A 22,638-nucleotide genomic window follows, 5' to 3' on the forward strand; every position below is an offset into this window, starting at 1 on the left:
TTACTTCATGACATACCTTGCAGTTATATGAAGAGAAAATCCTAAATGAAACATCTTCATTCACTGCTATGCCTTTTGAGCCTTTTTCTGTCCATTTAATCACTAAAACATAGTTCTAAAAATTGGGAACAGACAGTTAACTTTGTGATTCAGTATTTCTTCATGAATTGTAGCACAGACATTTCTATGCCCTTTTTCTTAAGGAAAGTATCAGATTAACATTCCCCTGAGCATGTCTTCCTATCTCTTAGTTTCAGGCTGACACACTGGACCGCACCCTTCCGACTTCGACAGGGGCATAGCACGCTCAGAGCTGAGCGGTGAGGACGCACAGCACACCCTGGGTGCCCCACAACCCCAGCCGCCACTGAACCGGGACCAGCGGCCCCGCCTCTGCCACGCTCATCACCCTCCTCTCGGGGTCAGGACTCAGTCACGCATCACATTCCAGTGTCTGCACTCCGCCACGGGAAACAGAGCGTGCATAAGGCCAAGCACATCGACATCATCAGAGGGAGCTTCCAAACAAGCTTTGGGTTGTTTTTACTTTTTTTTTCTTCATCTTCTACTTTAGTCACTGAATATGGGTGACTTGGGTGGGCAACACAACACACGCAGACCACGAACGTGTACTTATACAGACTCATCTGTGGGACTGTTCAAGACCTCCTTTGAAAGACCAATAGTGAACAAAACCAGAGAACAGAAGTGAGAAACAGGTTTCCAGTGAGTCAGGAAACAAGCAAGAAGGAAAAGGGATATAACGGTATTTTTAAAATTTCTCATTAGAGAGTTCTGCAGAGACTAGTCAGCTCTTATCCAGGCAGCTTCCTCTTCCTTCTGGGCACGCAGCTGAACAGTGGTCCCTGGCTGCACTGACGATCAGATGCGGCCACCTCAGTTCTGCATGAGGAAATGTGCGTACAAGTCATACCCCCACTTCCGGGCCTCGTGCATATGAAACATTCTTACACCCTGGTTCTCTATCTGTCATCTGCCTATTGAAATCAACCCCCAGGGTGACACTGGCTATCTGCCTGGGTAATAGCCATGTTATCTATCATCCTAGTCTGAAAGAATGTGTCTTATATACACATTCCCTGACTGATGACCAGAAACGCCAGGAAGGGTTTTATGTGAAGGAGAAATTAACTTCTTTGTGTTAAGTTGCTGAGATTTTGAAATTTCTCTGCTACAGAAGTTACCTAATACAGCTCCTGAGTATGGGTATGCTGGTAAAATATATTACTATAAGCAGAACTCAAGTTTTTTTTAAAAAATGCCTTCAAAACCCACTTATCTAAGAATGTATATACACACACTTACATATACATGTACATATATTACTATTCATTTATTGAATAAATGAACACATAAAAATATAAAAAAAAACTAACATGTGAATAATACATGGGCTGGTACTGTGTCCATATGTTCACCACTAAATACACAGTTCCTAGAATGTTGCTTTACACATAGGAAGAACTCAACAAATTTTTCTAATAGGTACATAGGTAATTCATCTTATGATCTCTCTTCTCTATTATTTTCCCAGGATTCTTTCTTCATACCTCTCACAATTTCAACTATCTCCTATATGAGATCATACACTATGATTATTAGGTTATTAATCATCAGGTTAATAATTTTACTGATAAAAATCTAATTGTGATGACACTGATAATTTACTGAACACTTACATTGTGAAAGACTTTGTGCTACGGACAATTTGTGGGTTTTTCTTCATTCCTAACAATTTAATGAAGATTCTGCAATTTTGTCTTTATTACAGAGAGGAATTTGGATAAATTAAGCTCTCGAGGAGATTGCAGACAGCACATGTTAGAAAGAGATTTAATTTAGACACTATGACTCCAGTGGCAACTCAACTACCTCCCACCCTAATTAACAATAACCTGTCTCCCTAATTCTAGCTCCTTACAAGCTCAAAGAAGGTGGCCACCAGGAGTGCACTGGTGGGTATCAGGATATCAAAGCAGAGCTATGAATCTGATCAAAAGTACTTTTGTACTTTTTAAGGTCTTGTCCCCATTCAAACAAGTTTTTCATGAATGAAGTCAGGAAAGGTTACTTGTATAAAGAATGTCTTCTGAGACTAGTCCTCTCAGAAGCATAAGGACAAAGAATAGGTCAAAACCCAGACTCACATGAAAAATATAGATAAAGTTAATTGGAAAGTTTTTCCTTGTATTACAGAGCCTGGGTTTTGAGGTCAGATGTATCTGAGTCCCAATGCCATTTTAGTCTTTCCTTAGCTTTAATACAATTGGGGCCAACTGTGATCAGTTTCCTTATCTGTAAAACAGGTTTAAAAATACACACCACATAAGGGTTGTTAGTGGAGGGCTGGTTAAATGACAACGTCCTTAAAGAACGTGACAAGAGTGAAGTAGGTAATAAGTTTTCCAAGTGGCAACTACAGTCATTAATAGAAGTAGTTTTAATAGACTATTCTATTTCTGCCACTGGGGATCACCCTAAGATTGAACTAAATATTCCAAATTGCCAAAATACTTTTTGAGAGTTTTATATCACAATTTTTTTTTGGAATGTAATAGGAAACAGAAGGAAAACAAGCTAAGATGTCAACAAAAAAAGAGAATAAACAGATGGAAACTTTCAAACGTAAAAGTTAGATCAGAGGTGCATAATTAAGAATGCTAGAATATATGTGTTCCTCAGAGCAGTTACAGGCAGCTTTGACAAGCCCAAAAAAAATCAAGCAGTTCAGCAAAACTCCTGTCTCCTTCCCATGTCCTTCACTAACAAAATCTGTGATTTAAGAAGCATGTGAAAATCACTTTGAAAAACATATGGCACATGTGTTTCTCTGAATTAACAATAGAAAAAATTAATGTATTATAATGAAAAGATTTTAGAGAAATTTTGGATATTTTACTGTTCATGAGTGATCAGAAAAGAAGGCTGAAATATCCCCAAATAATCTTAGATTTCTCACATTTTCTAACAACTTTATTAACTAACCTTATATACTCCCTTCCAGGAGACTTACCAGGTAGATCAGTGGTACAGAATGTGCCTGGCAATGCAGGAGACACAGTTTCAGTCCCTGGGTTAGAAAGATCCCCTGGAGAAGGGAATGTCAACCCACTTCAGTATTCTTGCCTGGGAAATCTCATGGACAGAGGAGCCTGGTGAGTTACAGTCCATGGAGTTGCAAGAGTCAGATAGGACTTAGCGACTATACAACAACAAATTCCCTTCCCATAGCTAATGCATCTCGGTAGACCATGCTCTTTACACAATTCTGTTGGGGCCCAGGGCCCAGGGCCACTTACCCACTGTTGATGTCATCAGTCCTGAGACTTTTCCCGAGGATATCACCATCGCTCATATATCCACCAACGTCGACTTCAGCAGACATGTCCAGGTCACTGCTTGCTTTCTCACTCATGTCAATCTGTGACATGTTTCCCAGTCGAGAGACAGCAGCTCGACGGAGAGGCGTAGTGTACATGAACCTTGAGGGGTCCGTGTGGATGAATCTCCCAGTACCGCTGCGAGGGTAGCCGGCACCCAGGGACGGAGCATCTCCAGCTTGAAGTCGAGGGCATGCCTGGCCCAACCTCCAGGTCATGGGGGTGGGTCGACCTGTCAAGTTGGGTATGGTCCTGCCGTTCACTTCCGTTGTTACAGTGCTGTCAAATGTTGTCTCCAGGGTGCTGTCAAATAAAATAGAGAAATCACTAGACACTGGCTCACCTGGGGCCACGAACCCAGAGTGTATGAGCACGGGAAGGCTTATAGTTGAGAGTCATTTCTTGGAGCGATGTCTACTTTCATGGAAGTCAAATTATACATTCATTTTGAGATTTCTAAACACCTCTGTAGGTATCAAAATGTAGGAAAGGGCATTCACCACACCTTTTACTTTTTTGCTTTCCAAGAAAGGCCATCATTACATTTTAGGTAAAACAATGTTTCATATTCTCAACTAACCGTTAATTTAATTCACTGTAGCCTTCCTGGAACTTTTCTGGAAGTTAACGACAATTAGTTTGAAAGACTCTCTAACATCCCTCCTCAGATGCATTTTAACTACAACATCTGCCATTGTCATTTAAGGCAGGCCTGAAAATCTATTTAGCAGTGATGGTGGTAGTTCAGTAGCTAATTCACTCTGAATGGGAAATTATATGAAGAGATGGTTAGGAGTAAAAAACATCACTGGATAGGTGTTGAGAAGTCACCAGTTGATTGTCACATAAAATTTAAGTGAGAAAAGAGTAAAGGGAAACTAAAATCCCTTCTTTATCATTATAAGAAGTTAGGTGCTTGCTGTAATTTTTTCTTTACTGGCCCCCAAACAGGCAGAACTGAAGAAGACCTGTGGCTTATCTGGGTCCCACGAAGACTAGACATCGTCTCTTCTAAATTCTGCCTCAAATCTGCTATGTTTTTAACTGTTCTCATTCTTCTTGTTTCAGGGTCTTCACCTAGGAAAGTAACACAAGAATTTGTTATTCATGTCATTTATTGTGTATATATATATATATGAGTTCCTTTCATCAAAACTTAAAATAATAGGTAGAAAATTCCAAATAACTATATCATCTGAAATTATATTTTTTTGTTCTACAAACAAAATGCAAATAGAAACAAATATAATGGTAAAAATAATAATTTCAAGTGGTGATAATATAATAATATTTCTTAGGTCTGAAACTCCAGTACTTTGGCTACCTCATGCGAAGAGCTGACTCATTGGAAAAGACTCTGATGCTGGGAGGGATTGGGGGCAGGAGGAGAAGGGGACGACAGAGGATGAGATGGCTGGATGGCCTCACTGATTCTATGGACGTGAGTCTGAGTGAACTTCGGGAGTTGGTGATGGACAGGGAGGCCTGGCGTGCTGTGATTCATGGGGTCACAAAGAGTCAGACACAACTGAGCGACTGAACTGAACTGAACTGATGAGCTTAATCGTTGCAAAATGAGAGTCACCAGCTCCATGTTTCTGAGCTTAATTTAAAAATCTGCAACTAATTATTTCCATAATCGCCTATTTCAAAGTGTGCTCAGAGTAGCTGAGATAACCTTATTATGTAGCAAGTATACATTTGGATTTAGGGGAATAAGATGGAGGCCTTTTCTCATAAAGCAATATCTTTTCAAGTCTTTCAACAGACTAATGAACAAAGATTCAGAACTTGATTTGTAATTATTCCTCCACTTTCTACAGGGAACCAGACCACGCACATGTGACACCAAGAGTTGGAACAAAGTCCTAAGCATCTAATCTAGGAACAAGTCTACACATAAACAGCTCTGCTGGGGTGACAAATGCTGGCCTTATACAACCTTAACATATCATTCGGGGGCAGAGGGGGCATTAAGCCAGTTTGTTTATGGCCATGCAATAAAGTCCAGGCCAGTAACCTTTTCAAGCTGGTGAATCTGAAAATAAGGAGAACCTGAAAAGGGAGGAGAGAAATCATAGTCTCCATTTTGTTCAATGTAGCTCAGGAGTATGTCCAATGATCAGGAATTTTAAATAAAAAGAAAGAAGGAATTAAAAAAAAAAGAAAAAAGGTGAGAGGAAGGGGAATGAATGAATTAAGGAGACAGAAGGTATGGGAGGAGAGGGAAGAAGAAGAAGACAAAGGAGGGGATGGCAGGGAAGAGCACCGAAGAATTGATACTTTAGAACTGAGTTTTAGAAGAGTGTTGGAGAAGACTCTTGAGAGTCCCTTGGACTGCAAGGAGATCAAACCAGTCAATCCTAAAGGAAATAATCCTGACTATTCATTGGAAGGACTGATGCTAAAGTTCCAATACTTTGGCCACCTGATGTGAGGAGCCAACTAATTAGAAGAGACCCTGATGCTGGGAAAGACTGAAGGCAAAAGGAGAAGAGGGTGTCAGAGGATGAGATGGTTAAATAGCATCATGACTCAATGTACATGAGTTTGAGCAAACTCTGTAGATAGTGGAGGACAGGGAAGCCTGGTGTGCTTCAGACCATGGGGTTGCAAAGAGTCGGACACGACTGAGTGATTGAACACAACAGAAAAAAATATCATTAGAGTCATAGGAAAGGCAGAGGTAAAGAAGGGGTTTTACTAAAAGTGGCAGAAAAAAAGTAATAGTGAAGGACGAGAACAAACTGGAGACACACTAAAGTTACCACTGATGTGGTGGTATATCTAACACGTCACACAGTAGAGAAGCCAATGATTCTAAGTGGTGGTAAGAGAGGAAGAGTCTTAAGAAAGTGTTTCAGAATGGGAGAAAATAATAGCAAATGAAGCAACTGACAAACAACTAATCTCAAAAATATACAAGCAACTCCTACAACTCAGTTCCAGAAAAATAAATGACCCAATCAAAAAATGGACCAAAGAACTAAATAGACATTTCTCCAAAGAAGACATACAGATGGCTAACAAACACATGAAAAGATGCTCAACATCACTCATTATTAGAGAAATGCAAATCAAAACCACTATGAGGTACCATTTCATGCCAGTCAGAATGGCTGCGATCCAAAAGTCTACAAGCAATAAATGCTGGAGAGGGTGTGGAGAAAAGGGAACCCTCTTACACTGTTGGTGGGAATGCAAACTAGTACAGCCACTATGGAGAACAGTGTGGAGATTCCTTAAAAAACTGGAAATAGAACTGCCTTATGATCCAGCAATCCCACTGCTGGGCATACACACTGAGGAAACCAGAATTGAAAGAGACACATATACCCCAGTGTTCATCGCAGCACTGTTTATAATAGCCAGGACATGGAAGCAACCTAGATGTCCATCAGCAGATGAATGGATAAGAAAGCTATGGTACATATACACAAAGGAGTATTACTCAGCCACTAAAAGAATACATTTGAATCAGTTCTAATGAGGTGGATGAAACTGGAGCCTATTATACAGAGTGAAGTAAGCCAGAAAGAAAAACACCAATACAGTATACTAACGCATATATATGGAATTTAGAAAGATGGTAACACTAACCCTGTATACGAGACAGCAAAAGAGACACTGACGTATAGAGCAGTCTTTTGGACTCTGTGGGAGAGGGAGAGGGAGAAGGTGGGATGATTTGAGAGATTGGCATTGAAATGTATAATATCATATATGAAACGAGTTGCCAGTCCAGGTTCGATGCATGATACTGGATGCTTGGGGCTGGTGCGCTGGGATGACCCAGAGGGACGGTATGGGGAGGGAGGAGGGAGGAGGGTTCAGGATGGGGAACACGTGTATACCTGTGGCGGATTCATTTTGATATATGGCAAAACCAATACAATATTGTAAAGTTAAAAAATAAAATTAAATTAAATTAAAAAAAAAAAGAAAGTGTTGAGATGACTTTTACTGGAGGGAGTAAAGAAAGAACAATATTGCCCTTGTACAAGTTTCCCAAAATATACCTTTATATGTATCCTGTCACCAAGCCCTTTCCCTCAGGGAGAACTTTCACATTGCAATCAAACTGCATTTCAATCACCTACCTGCCAATTTCTTAATATTAATAACACTGATATTTGAATTACTTTCAACATTTTTTACATAAACTTTAAGAACACTATATTTTCAGACATTCCATTTTCACTCATCATTTTTTTTTAAACACCTTTATCACATTTTAAGTTTCCTTCTTCCAATCCAGCAGGCATCTTAAGTGTTTGGATTCTTCCCACTGAATCCATTGCTTGTTTACACAGCTTCCCTCATGTTTCAAAACCATCACCTCTCTCCCTCCTCTGGTTTTTCTCCTCATGACATCCACTCATGACACTGCACCACTCATAACCATCAGACAAATGGACATTTCCTCCTAGCACTTACTGAGCAGAACATAATCGCTGCCTCATTCACGTCAGGAAAGATAATAACCAAATCAAAATTTATTGCAGTAAATGTTCTCAATGACCCACAAAAGGCAAGATAAAGTTAAATGTACTTGCAAACCCCCTAAGGATGGCACGAGCTTGAAACAGCCTGTAAATTTGTATCCAAGTGATGTCTAGAGAAATAGTGGTGGGGAGAGAATGTCAACCTAAAAGGTAAAATATAAAAGCACAAATAATATGAAATATTTAGTTACAAAAGTTAGAAAAAAATGCATTTAGTGAGAAATGTATTTAGTCACAAAAATGTATTCCGTTTCATTTTTATAACCTTAAATCTAGCTATTATTCCTGAAGGAAGCCTCTTAAGTGTCAGACAAAATAGTAAAGGCTTATACACACATTTTCCAGAAGGCCATAGTCTGAAATTCACTTTGAGTTTTCAACATTAGTGTGAACTGTTTTCTCTTGGCTTGTAATATCTCTTCTCTGAGCAGGACACAGAATAACTGGCTTAGTTTGGTGCTTCTGAATCTTTACCTAACGGCAGACAGACCATTTAAACTGTGTGGTCCTGCTCTTATTTTTCAGGCTTTAATTACATGAATTGTACATGAACACTGCCAGTCCTGTTATCTTTTAGGAGGAAAACAAATTATATATGAATGAACCTTCAGTTCAGTTCAGTTCAGTCACTCAGTCATGTCCGACTCTTTGCGACCCCATGAATTGCAGCACGCCAGGCCTCCCTGTTCATCACCAACTCCCGGAGTTCACTGAGACTCACGTCCATCGAGTCAGTGATGCCATCCAGCCATCTCATCCTCTGTTGTCCCCTTCTCCTCCTGCCCCCAATCCCTCCCAGCATCAGAGTCTTTTCCATTGAGTCAGCTCTTAATAACCTTATTCACAGAGAATTATATCTTCTACAATAGCCGTATTACAAACATTATTTTTTAGAGTTTAGCTGTCTGATTTATTTGGAGAAATCACCTTGGTTTTTGTGGATTACCCCCAACAGGGAGTTGGATACAACATTTTTCAACTCATCAGGGTAAATCAGACACATTAGGGGGCAAAAATAGCAAAATATAACTAGCAGTTTTACTAGTTATCTTTTAAATATTCTCCTATATAGTTATAACACAAACCCTAGTCTATCTGATTTATTAGAATATATAAGAATAAAGAATTGAACCCAGGGATCTCTGCCTAAAAACTAACTTGGAAGAGGCCATTTTGAGTCAGAAGCAGAACCCAGTTAAGCACCTGGCAGAAATCCTGAAATTCCTGTGTGCTATGGGCTCGGATATATTTACCGACTTAAAATGCATCATTATTTAGGGAATTGCCTTGCAATGCTTCATTATCCTGATATGATTATTCATATCAGAGCTGTTTGAATAAACTCTTCCTCTCACTTTCTCATCTGCATTTTTGAATACTAGCATCTGTTGGGGGAGAAAAAAGCCTTACAGAGAACAATCCCATAAATACAATTAGCAGATACTCTGTTTAAGACCCATATACTACACAGGCACCTATGGAGAGCTGACCCTCTGACAGTAATGCTCCAAGTTATTTATGCACAAAAAGGCATGTGTCATATACACACCCACCCACAGCCTGCTATAATTTAACAGAACAACCAACACACGCTGTCAGAAGACTTCACTCTGGTCGTATCTTTGAAAATACTTACATAAGAGGTACTCAGAACAAGATAAATGCTACCACTTTCAAGGTATGATTTGAATCACATCACAAATGTGATTTGATTCTACCCTTTCAGAGTATCAAGAGAAGAAAAAGGAGTCTTAATTCTTAAGACTCCTTTTCTTGCCTTTTTCTGGATGCAGTTTTTTGTTTTGTTTTGTTTGTTTGTTTGTTTTTATAAGAAGCTTTCATCACAGAAATCACACAATGGTGAAGAAGTAAATCTTCAGTGTTTGATCATCTAGGGTATTGAGATTCAGAAATCACCATTCCTTCAACTGCAGAAACATTCTTCTTCTAAAGCTAAACTGACATGCAAAATGGAGCGATATTTGCCTCTGCTGTCTCTCTAAGCTTTCTTCTTCTAAAGCTGATTCACTGAGATTCCAGAAAAATCTCATAAAACCTCTTGTAACAGGAAGGTCTACAAAGAGAATAAAAGCAAACCTATATTTGGCATCAGCTGAATGAATCAGAAACAAAGAGATCACTGGTCTGGTTTAATTCTTGTGATTATAAGGGGTTCTATATGAAGGCCTTTGTGGAAATAAACACACTGATATAAAAGAGGATGTGGTCAATGGTTAAACACTAAGAGTTTTTGAAGAAGGCACCCTATGATATAAATATGGTACAGTAGAGCACTGGATTTAAAGTATCTCACTTCGCTTTCATATAGTTTACCTATTCAGGCAGGTGGCGAACTAAAGAGTTACTTCAGACTTATTCATACCTAGTTAATTGAAGATTGTATCAGAAGTTACTCCTAACAACCATGTCATCAAAAAGGCCTAGTTTGTAAAGCATCAGAACAGTTCACACTCATCTACATAGTGATTTGAACAGTTACAATGTACACACTCCTAAATATTTTTTGTCCAACACTTTTTAAAAAGTAGTCAAGCTGTCAGAAGAGACTTCTGCATTTCTGGAATTCTAACTAGAACGCATGGTGCTTGTCACTGAGGTACAAAGCCATCCTTCAGACACCAGGGAGGCAGCAGGAAAAAGTTGACTGCACAAAAATATTGAGCCACGAGCTCCATCATTCTTCATTTCAAATCTGTGGTGAGGTCACCTTGAGAGAAGTTGAACAAATAGGCCCTACTGACGACTAAGTAAAAAGCACATTTGGAGTTTTAAATCGTGAACACTTAATTATGGCTATCTAGACTCTGAGCCAATAATGCCCAGGGCAGGTGCTTGCTATTCACTTTCTCCATGTAGACTTTACAACTACTTCTCATAGTTCAGTTTGCCAAAGACAATCATTTCAAGACACAAGGAATTTAAAATTCTTTTGAGTCACGGTGGTTAAAAAAAAAAAAAAAGTCAGTAGGAAGAACAGAAGCTCTATGGCTCATGCAAAAAGGCAGCTCCTTAAAACTCCATCCTCCTTTCAGGAGCAGACCCAACTTACCTAACAAGTCAGTGTAAAGGGCCTCTTCCAGATCGCCCAGCATCGTCAGGATGACATCTTCATCCAGATGGGCTGTGCCTTCCCGCAGGCAGCTTTCTCCCTCCTCCTCAGCCCAGCTCCGGCTGAGGCTGCCAGGCCTGGAGGACACATTTTCATCTTCAGACCGGCTGTCTTCATCGCTCTCACCTTCCAAGCCTCTTCTGGAAGTCCACTCCTCTAAGTTCTCACTGCCTGAGCGGCTGGTGGGCAGAAGGCTCCAGGCCCCAGGGAGGCTTGTGTGGTACAGGGACTGCACAGAGCGGGACGAGCACCTGGAGAGCGAGCGCCTCTCTGCATAGCTGGATTCCCTCTGGCTGGCCTTGGCAGCATTTCCAAACCAGTTGGAAATGCGCACAGCAGGGCGCCTCTCCCCCTCACTGGTGAGGGACAGACTGGTCAGAGATTTCTGCTTCTGAAGACAAGCTCTCTTTGGCCTTACTTCTTTGCTCCGAAACACAGAGAGTTCAGCCGGCCGCTGCATGGCTCTCTTTATTGGCTTCTTTTTCAGTTAGACTTCATATTGTCTTTCTGCACAGAGATGCCAACTGGCCCTTTTGCTTATAATTAACACATGCACTTCAAGAAAAGCCCAGAATCTAACATTCACGTTAGATTCTAGAGCTGTAGCACAATCAATGAGTTGCCCACAATTCAGCTTGCCACGTCATTGCCCTCATCAGCAGTACTCACAAACATTTTGCTTGGACATATCGGAAGCAGAAGAGAGTTCACCAGACACTTCTCCAGCTGCAAAGTAGCACAGGAAGCCAACCACGTTTTCCAATCTTCATCCAATCACATGTCTCAGCAGGGAGATGGGTCCACATTTCCCTCTATCGCTTCTGTATTCCCAAATGCGAGGAAGTGAAGCACAAGCACCCCAGATGTCTCTGACTGTGCTTTTTTTTTTTTTTTCCCTGTCTCTCACCAGCCCTTCACTGATCTGGGTCTGCAGCCCTTAACTCTAGAGGAACTGACACGGTGTAGCATGCACAGCCTCCTCATCAGAGCCCTGTAAGAGCAGATTAAGCACCAAAGCCAGCCCTGCACGAGCCTCTCGTGTTTGAGTATTCCACCTGCATTCGCAGATCTACGGCTCTTCCTTGCTGCTGCAGTGGATGCTGCTGGCTGCCATGGCAGCAAACATCCTGCTAAATTAAAGCAGAGGCACGGAAGCGGCTGTCCAGCCTGGCATGCCACAGGTTTCAAAGCCAAGCCTGAATGAGATGCTACACGATTAACCCTCTTCACATTTAAATCACTCTAGGCTACCCCGCCTCAGATACAGAGGCACGCACGCGCGCGCGCACGACGCACACACACACACACACACACACACACTTATTCACTCTTACACATAACACACTCCACGACACTGAGAATGACAGACTAATTCTCCATAGCTGCAGGCAGCCGAAGCAGGCAGATCTGTCTTCTGAATGTTGGGATTCGTGCTACAAAAGCACAAATCAAATTCAAGAGTGTAAAGGACCTAAAAAACACTCTCCACCGGCAGGCAGATAATGGTTTAAAGGGAAAGACTTCACCTTCTCTTTTAAAGAGCAAATTCAAGGGCTTTTTATTTTGAGGATATTTAGTATTATACAATCCTACTGTACAATAAAAATCAAGATTTCTTCCTATAAAAATAGCAAAAAATAAAACCTTTAAAAGTTTTTTTTTTTTTTTAATTTTGAGAAGGGATATTTTTACTCAAAGCATATAATTGAGAGTTAATGGCTAAGTGTGTGGAAGACAGTGACGTGCCAAAAACATAAAATGTATATTATGTTTTCTGACATGGAACAGTTTTCCTAGTCTATTCTATAAACCTATCACTTTGTAATCTGTGTAAGATATTTATTTTTAATCTTTTGATAAAAAGCAGAAAACCTAAAGGGTAAGTTTCTTGTATTTATCTTGCACTGGTTACAATTGCCATCCTGAAATTCTGATTTTAGGAAGACTTTGAAAATACTTATCAAGTGTAGTAGAGACCATGTTCTACTGAGAGTTAATGAGAAGAGTATCAAGGAAAAGCTTATGAGATTGTTTCTGTCCGTAAACATTCCTCTCCAAAAGGGGGAAGCATGGAGAAACAGATTAAAATATTTGTGTCATTCAAAGTGATATAATTCCCTAGCACATAATTTTCTGAGCTAAAATGATCTAATTAATTCTGATTTTTCACCTCATATTGCTAACTTCAACTAGGTGGTGGGTTGTATTTGCTCGGTCATGTCAGATTCTTTTGCAACCACAGGGACTGTAGCCCAGCAGGCTCCTCTGTCCATTGGATTCACCAGGTAAGAATACTGGAGTGGATTGCCATTTCCTTCTCCAGGGGATCTTCCTGACCCAGGGATCGAGCCCTTGTATCCTGCATTAGCAGGTGGATTCTTTACCACTGAACCACCAGGGAAGGCCAAAGCTGGGGGTAGGGGGATGCCCGATCCTCTAACTATATAAATTATCATTACAATGTACACTGCCTACACCTTTACATAGATAACAACTTACTTTGCAAAATAATTGTTTCTTACGCTCAAGCTCAAGAGGGACCACGAGTACACAGATACATAAAAGAGAATCAGATGGAAAGAATGGCAATTATTTGTGATAAAAAATTTTGCGACTAAATGAACCTGTGAATTTTAAGTACAGATTCTCAATTCTCCACTCATCAAAAATAAATTATGTTTATACAAAATGTGCTTAAGTCTCCCCTGCTGGCTCAGTGGTAAAGAATCCACCTGCTAATGCTAGAGCCTCAGGTTTAGTCTCTGATGCTGGTAGATCCCACCTGCCGCACGCAGAGCAACTAAGCACCACAACTCTTGACTCTGTGCCTAGAGCCTGGGATTGGCAACTACTGAAGCCCGCCTGCCCCAGAGTCTGTGCTCTGCCACAAGAGGAGCCACCCAACTGGGAGCTCACACGCTGAAACTAAAGAGCAGCCCTGCTGGCGGCAGCCAGAGAAAAGCCCGTGCTGCAACAAAGACCTAGCACAGCCAGAGATAAATAAATATATAAATATATCGTGTTTAAATAAAATAAGGGTACAAAGGCTAAATCACAGAAACCGAAAACTGTCCTTCTACGACATCATTTTATAAACTGTTTTTTTTAAAGATTAGAATGCTACTCCACTTTGGAGTTTTGTTTTGCTTTGTTCTTTCTTCACTTGGAGTTATTGTGATCCGGTGAATCACTAGATTACAAGACCAGAGTAAATTTGCTAAGGTTAGAAAACATTAATTTGTTTGATAGGTATTATGCTGAAGTACACATGTAGCATCTTCTAAAGTCTTACAGATTCACCAAAAATGGAATTCTTATGCTTTAGGCATTAACAGTTGAGCATATATAAGTAAAAGCAATAATGATGCCCTCTCTTTATACAAGGAAACTTGTGTACCAGTCAGCTTAGACCAGCGGTTCTCAAACCTAAATGTTCAGAACCTCTCTGAGGGTTTATTACAACTTAGCTGGCGGTGCCCCATCCCCAGCCCTATTCATTCAGACAGTCTGAAAGGAGCTTGAGACGTTGCATGTCTAACGTATTCCTAGGTGATGTAGTAGATACTGCTGGCTCTGGAACCCCACTTTAAGAACTTATAGGCTGAGACTAGTGGTTTTCAACTGGGTCCTCCTGAGGGGACATTTAGCAGAATTAGGAGACAGTTTTGTTTGTCACAAATGGGGATGTGGTGTTTCTGACACCTTGGAGAAGAGGCCAATGACGCTGCTACACACACTACAATGACAGGGAACCTCCTCCCACCTGACAAAGAATTATGCAGACTGCAAGTCAGTGGTTCGTTCCAAGGCTGAGAAATTCTGGCTTAGATTAAGTTATACTGTATTTATAAATGATTTAGAAATGTCAGTGGCTTACAGTAACAAAGATGCACTTTTGCTCACATTAATGTCCACTCTACGTTGGCTGCAGTTCTGATCCAGGTACCCTTCATACTAAGAGCCATACTAAAAGAACAACTTCCCATAGTTGGGGAGAAGAAGGGAAAAGAGATGAGAAATACCAGATTCTGCTCAAGAATGGCTCATGTCATTTTTCCATTCATAATTACTGGTCAAACGAATCCACATGGTCCATTCTGATTCAGTGGGGCAAAACATATAATCTTCCTGTAGGAGTGAATTTAGGAAGAGGTGGCTAAGTCCACTGGATTAAGTAACGAGAAGCTGGTTATTTTGAAGACATAATCCTAATAGAGAAAAGCATTAAAAGGGCATTTGTGTTTGTTTCGTTGTTTAAAGACACTGTCAACTTGTAGTTATAGTAGTTCTTCCTCTGGGAACTATATCCTTAAGTCCTTAAGTCTACCCTGAACAACAGCTGGGAACCTAATTATTGCTTCTCTAGAGGCAGTTATCTCTTCTTGCTTTGGGAGTACATTTAAACATGGGTGTATTCATATATATTTATATTAAACTGTTTAAATGTACGTTACACAAGGTGGAAGAGGAAGCCTCAGGGCATAATAGACAAACACCCCCAATCAATGCTGAAGATGTGAATCACTCTAATTTAGCCAATACCTCACATAAAACATAGCTACTACAATGTTCTGAGAAGGAATGTTTTTGAGCTCTTTAGTAAGCATAATTATAAAGTAACTATTTAAGTAGAAGATCTAAACTGATTTAAAATGACCTGAGCTTGATCATCTTAGTTTTTATAAATGTCCAAGAAAGAGGCAAGATAAATAATCATTTACAAAGATCTTAATATGAAGTATTTCCCATTATTCAATACAAAGTCTGGAAAGTCAGAAAAAGACACATGTAACCATTAGTTTATCTCTCTGTTTAATCTAAATTCTTACTTCCTGAATCCATCCAATTATTTAATTAAGTTTTTACAAATGATATATTAGCTTTGCTGATTCTGTTTCAGTTTGGCATCTACCATCATTTTTTAGTTGAATATAAATTCTAGATAAAGGTGAAAAAGTGGATTAAATAAATGTGATACACATTGGTAGACAGCCTTATGCAAAACAAGGGACATGTGTAGATGTATGTACTAAAAAATATCTAAAAACTTTCTAAATGATTCCACTGAAATGAAAAGTAAAGCCCACTTAGCATCTGGCAGAATCTCTTGGCACTTGATGAAAGGGATGGGTTCTACGGCCAAATTCTTTTTGTCAATGAAATAAAGAATAAAACCCAAGCCAAGCAGTAAAATCTAAACCGCTATTTCAGCTGAACTTGTAATACTGAGAGGATGGCATGACTCCTAAAGGACAGGCTGGAAGCAAGAAGCTTACTCACTCTGTGTCACAAATTTCATGAAACGCATCACCTGACTGCAATACTTAATAGAAACATCATCATCAGATTGGGTGAGTATTACTAGTTTGCTCCCCAAGAACATGAGAAACAATAGGAAACTTGAGAGAAATACATAGAGACTTTGGAGGGATATAAGGTTTCCAAACTGTAAAAGTCTTGGGCTTTCTCTAGAAAATGCTATTTTATTGAGTGTCATGCATTTCTGACATTTATATTTACACCTCAATTTAACTACATTTCTAACTTCTGGTACCATTAATCATGAAGACACTGTTCTTATTAACTCACATGAGTTATATAGCAAGCTGAGCTTCCTAGGTAACTTAGGGAATCCCTCTAACAAGTCTGCTTTTCAAAATGAACCATTCAGGTTTGCTCCTTAACAGTATCAGAGAACTTTACAGGTCATGCCTCTCACAGGTCACGCAGTAGAGGTGCTTTTAATGTTTGTTTAAGCAGACGGGGATTTTCTTGGGTAACACAACGTAAAAGTGCAGGGAAGAAGGAAGAGCGAGTTTCTGACATGGCTTGTTCAAGAGCTCAAACATTGAGCTAATTCTCTCCTACTTCAGGTTCTGTTTTCTCTACATTTGTTTCACGGGAGGTGAAGGTAACTGCCAGCACCTCCAAGCTCTCTTTTGATTAACTTTGGATCTAGTGGAAAAACACAGGTCTCTTTCCTAACAGTCAGGTAAAATTCTGAGACTGATTCTCACTGGTTCCAATTCAACTGACTTGGGTCACATGTCCACCCCTGAAAGAGTCACTGTGGTCAACAGAATGGGTTGTTCTGAAAGGATCTGCTTGGATAAATTTCATCTGAACCATATGAACGAAGGTTGATGAGGCTGTGGTTGGTTCCCAAAAAGAAAATCAAGGCACTGTTTTTAGAAGATGTGGCAATGCGGTCAGGTAAGACTGTACCAGGACATCATGTCCACTGTGAAGCCAATGATATTTAATATACAGAGCTTCTAACTTGATTGAGCCCCTTTCTAAATAATGCAATTTTGTATATTTAAAATTATTTTCAGGCTTTTCCAAATTGTATAGCCTCTAAAAAGTCACAAAATCTGATCTTATCCAGCCAAGACTAACTGCATCAGAGGAGTTCTATATTATTTACATGTATGAGGTCCCCATAGCAACATTTAGTGGTAAAGGTTCAACAATAACATGAGCATTGAAACTGTGGGTTAAGAAAATCCCAAATGTGCTCAGTTTTACAACAATAAATAGATGAACATAGTAAGGTAAGTAATTTTTTTTCAAATTTTTTTTTCATTGAAGTTGCTTTTTCCTGGAATATTATATACTGATTTCTTTATCCATTAGAATTCTACTGTACACATGTGATCTTCTTTTAAGCCCTAAATAAATCTTTACAGCAAAGTTAGTTGTTCCCATAAGTCTAGTAATTCAATTATTCATGGTGTTAAACTTTGTCTCTTATTCCTCTATAGGAGAACTCATGTCTTAGTCGTGTTTGTTTTCCTAGTCTTTGGCATGCTTGGCATTTATAAAGTACCAGTGATGATTATGGAATATAAACCATATCTCACAACAATCCTGTGAGTTTATTAAGCATAATTATAGTCACCTCATAAAAAAAAGGGAACCAAGAAACAGTTCAAACTGCTAAATAATAGCAGTGCAAAAGCCAGAATTATTTTTTTCTACTTCCTAGAACATTTACCTTCTCATATCTCACACTGTCTTTAAAGAAATTTTCTATGGGCCAGTCTAAGGTATGGCTTAGCAATAAAATCAAGTGTTTGTGTACTTTGTGGTTTCTGTAGCAATAAGAGAAATCAGAAAGAGAAAGAAAGTGGTGGAAAGGATCGAGAAAAGTTGTTTTTTTTATTATGATTGGAGAGAGAGAAGCATCCTGTGGGCTATAGAGTGATTTGGTATAGAGGGAGATATTAAAGAGGTAGAAAAGAAACTAATTCAAGTAAAAGTGGAGTAAACAGATATACAAGCTGACCATTGGAAAAGACCCTGATGCTGGGAAATATTGAAGGCAGGAGGAGAAAGAGACAACAGAGGATGAGATAGTTGGATGGCATCACTGACTCAATGGACATGAGTTTGAGCAAGCTCTGGGAGATAAAACAGGGATGCCTGGTGTGCTGCAGTCCATGGGGTCACAAAGAGTTGAACACGACTTAGCAACTGGACAACAACAAATAAGTATAAATGCTGGGCACGGGTAGGTATGGTGGCAGGGGTTTGTGAATTTTTTTTTCTCTGCTTAAGTGGTATTAGAGATTTGAGAAGCAGAGAAAAGGTATAAAATTGTCATCCAAAACCTTGAGATTTTTCTTAGATGACAAAAAACAGTAAATGCACCAGAGAAATATAGAATGATTGCCAGGCAGCATTAATTACTCAGTTGAGGTTGGTGGTCATGAATGTAAAGCCAATCACATCAACATGTCATGTGTTTTTCTCCAGGTTCATTCATTGCTGGTATAGACTAGGTGGAGATTTGAATGTCACTAGGTTCAGGAAGCAACAGTTTGAACTGGACATGGAAAAACAGACTGGTTCCAAATAGGAAAAGGAGTACGTCAAGGCTGTATATTGTCACCCTGCTTATTTACCTTGTATGCAGAGTACATTATGAGAAATGCTGGACTGGAAGAAACACAAGCTGGAATCAAGATTGCCAGGAGAAATATCAATAACCTCAGATATGCAGATGACACCACCCTTATGGCAGAAAGTGAAGAGGAACTAAAAAGCCTCTTGATGAAAGTGAAAGAGGAGAGTGAAAAATTTGGCTTAAAGCTCAACATTCAGAAAACAAAGATCATGGCATCTGGTCCTATCACTTAATGGGAAATAGATGGGGAAACAGTGGAAACAGTGTCAGACTTTATTTTTGGGGCTCCAAAACCACTGCAGATGGTGACTGCAGCCATGAAATTAAAAGACGCTTACTCCTTGGAAGGAAAGTTATGACCAACCTAGATAGCATATTCAAAAGCAGAGACATTACTTTGCCAACAAAGGTCCATCTAGTCAAGGCTATGGTTTTTCCTGTGGTCATGTATGGATGTGAGAGTTGGACTGTGAAGAAGGCTGAACACCGAAGAACTGATGCCTTTGAACTGTGGTGTTGGAGAAGACTCTTGAGAGTCCCTAGGACTGCAAGGAGAACCAACCAGTCCATTCTGAAGGAGATCAGCCCTGGGATTTCTTTGGAAGGAATGATGCTAAAGCTGAAACTCCAATACTTTGGCCACCTCATGTGAAGAGCTGACTCATTGGAAAAGACTCTGATGCTGGGAGGGATTGGGGGCAGGAGGAGAAGGGGACGGTAGAGGATGAGATGGCTGGATGGCATCACTGACTCGATGGACGTGAGTCTCAGTGAACTCCGGGAGTTGGTGATGGACAGGGAGGCCTGGCGTGCTGGGATTCATGGGGTCGCAGGGAGTCGGACATGACTGAGCGACTGAACTGAACTGAACTGAGGTCTATGGTTTCATCCAATGAGTACAATGAAGTAAGAGAGGGGTAAGTGAGTAAAGAGTACTTGCAAAAGTAAAATCATATTCCGTCACTATTGGAATTCATCTGATTAAGGAAGGAAGGACATGTAGAGTTTGATGAGGGTAAGTAAAAGGTAGTGGGATCAGCAATTTAGACATCTTAGAATCAGTAGTGTTGTCAGAGAATGAAAGGGAGCGCACTGAAAAGAAAGGAGGTTGTCATGAGCAAGAGTGGGCTGCATGCTAGTGGGATTATAGCGAAGGTGCAGATTCTGATGATGCCCAGATCTAGGGTATGAACAGGAGAGTAAGTAGCTCAAGGAGGGATAAGAAGACAAGATCATTAGAAGAAACGCCAGGGTTTGCCATCTCACTGGTCTACTTCCCTATGACTATCATCCTCTCATCACTGCTCTACCAGTATTCTCTCACCTGGATTTCTCCAATTATGGCACTCCAATGATAGCTTACTGAATACAAGGGAATATCTTTCCTTCATGAAATCTCCAGTTTGCATTGACAGAAATTTCCAATATTCCACCACAGACTCACTTTAAACACATGATCATAAGAATGACACAATCAAATCAGCCTCGTTTAGGCACTTATTTGCCATTTTCTTTCTTTTATTATATTCCTATCTAAATTATAGACTCAAATCTATGATTCTACAACAATAATTATTATAAAAACTAATATTATACCTTCTAATAAATCCATCAGGCTATTGTATAATGTTAAAGTCTAGTTTATATTTCACTTTCAAATATTTCATTAAAACCAGAACATTAAATGGAAATTTTTTAAAAAAATTCCAGTTTTACTGAGATACAATTGGCATATAGTACTGTATAAGTTTAAGGTGTAAAACATAATGATTTGACTTACATAAGTAGAAATATTAGCTGGAAGTATGAAAAAATGATCAAATGGTCAAAAGAATAAAGAAACTGAAGAAAGAATCAAACATGCTATTGCTTCAGAGATACTAAGTGATATACTAATTTCAGAAAAACAAGTTTCTTTGTAAAATTCACATAAAAATCTGAAGTCAAAGTGTAATAAATTCATTTTCTGCTACAGATTTGAGTTCTTGTAATTTGTAGGCATACTGATACTATTTGAAGGCATTCATGAATAAAGAAACATGTAAAACATATACATCTCCATACCACACTATGTTTAAATAATATATAGTCACAATACAGATACATATCATCAATCACCATGGGGTTATCTGAAACTATGGGAAACCAACACCTTCTCCTAGTGATTGAAAAAAATCTACAAATTGTTCAAGCAATTCCCCCCATAACATCCCCATAGCTATGCCTTGGCATTACCATTTCAGCCCTTACCCTGCACTGACCCATTTTAATTCCCACCTGAAAACTCTAAAGCCGAATACCATGGATGTTATTTCCAAAAGGAACCCTTGGGATGCTGTGCTGTCATTGTTGTCAGTATCCATGGGTGGATACTGCAGTAATGGCTAATGCTTGCTGAAGTGTTTAAAGTCTGATGAAGTGAGGAAGTTTCTTAACTTCCAAATTTGTGATATGGTTAGGCTCATGAGCTTCAGAGCAGTATTTTGAGTCCTTGGAGTACTGTGGTAATTAAAAAAATAAAATAAATAGTCCTTTTAGGTTTTTACTTAGACAAGGGCTGAGCCAGAGATTTATTGAACTAACAAATATACCTCTATGTCTATGCATTCTTATACTTGGAAACAGATAAAATGTTCTTCAAGCCTCTTCCTCCTTGTTGTTGTTCAGTCACCCAGTCATGTCCGACTCTTTGTGACCCCATGGACTGCAGCATGCCAAGCTTCCCTGTCCCTCACCATCTCCTGGAGTTTGCCCAAGTTCATGTTCATCACATCAGTGATGCCATCATCAGTGATGCCATTCAGTGATCTCATCCTCTGATTTCTGCCTTCTCCTTCTGCCCTCAATCTTTCCCAGAATCAGGGACATTTTCTCCTTAGGAGCATTGTATTGTGTTAAGAGCCTACTTAGCTCCTTGTGAATATTGAGCTGTATATAATACAATTATACCAAAAGGCTTCACTATGTGCCTAGGCTTATCCAGATCCTAGGAAAAACAATGCGCTAATGCTGAGAATCTGACAAATTGGGTCTGGAATTTGTATATGGCTTTTTTTTTTTTTTTACATTATTTATATAAAATGAAAAAAATTTCCATAATTAGATTTTTCACAGAACACACATTTAGAGCCACTCTGCAGAAATATACAAAATAATACAGAATTGAAGATAAAGTAGGGTTGGATTGACCATGAAAATTTAACATTCCCACCTTGCGGGGAGCCAGCGGGAGGACCTCCACCCATGGCAAAGGTCATGAGGAAGGAGGCTCGACATACACAAAGGCGGGATGGAGCCTCAGGAGTCCCCCTGGAAATTCTCGAGCATCTACCCCCATAACCAGAGACTGCCTACTTTACTACTTTGTGCTCTCACCTACACCTCTGCCTTTATGGGGGGCTGCCCCCCACCACCTCTTTCGGAGAAGGAGTTAACTTAGAGCTCCAGTTAATAAAAACTCCTGGGCGTGACAAGAGTGTTTTAACCTACAAACTCCTCTGAAGGTTCTCTAGCCTGCCTGACAGGCTTGTCCGGCCACATGTGATTGCTCACAGCCTCCCAACCGTGAGAGGCACAAGATGCTTTAAACCTTCTAAAAACAGGTTCCTTAGAAAAGTTAGAAAACCATTAGTATAAGTATAGTGGGCTGATTAGAAATTGTTTTGGTGACGGGTTTTTCATTTGTTGAGCCAA

General features: G+C 39.7%; 1 protein-coding gene across 2 annotated transcripts in view; it reads right to left on the reverse strand.

Annotated features, from left to right (window-relative positions):
* Nucleotides 1-22,638, reverse strand: part of NAV3 (neuron navigator 3) — an 893,105-nt gene that overhangs the window by 165,377 nt on the left and 705,090 nt on the right. For both annotated transcript variants that reach the window (XM_070370975.1, XM_005889180.3), the window contains 2 exons: nucleotides 4,370-4,478; nucleotides 3,321-3,704 (listed from right to left, as the gene is read on the reverse strand). In XM_070370975.1, the coding sequence (XP_070227076.1) occupies nucleotides 3,321-3,704; nucleotides 4,370-4,478 (493 nt within the window). The remainder of the gene's footprint in view (nucleotides 1-3,320; nucleotides 3,705-4,369; nucleotides 4,479-22,638) is intronic.

This window comes from Bos mutus, chromosome 5 (assembly GCF_027580195.1).
Source record: "Bos mutus isolate GX-2022 chromosome 5, NWIPB_WYAK_1.1, whole genome shotgun sequence".
NCBI classification, from domain to species: Eukaryota; Metazoa; Chordata; class Mammalia; order Artiodactyla; family Bovidae; genus Bos; species Bos mutus.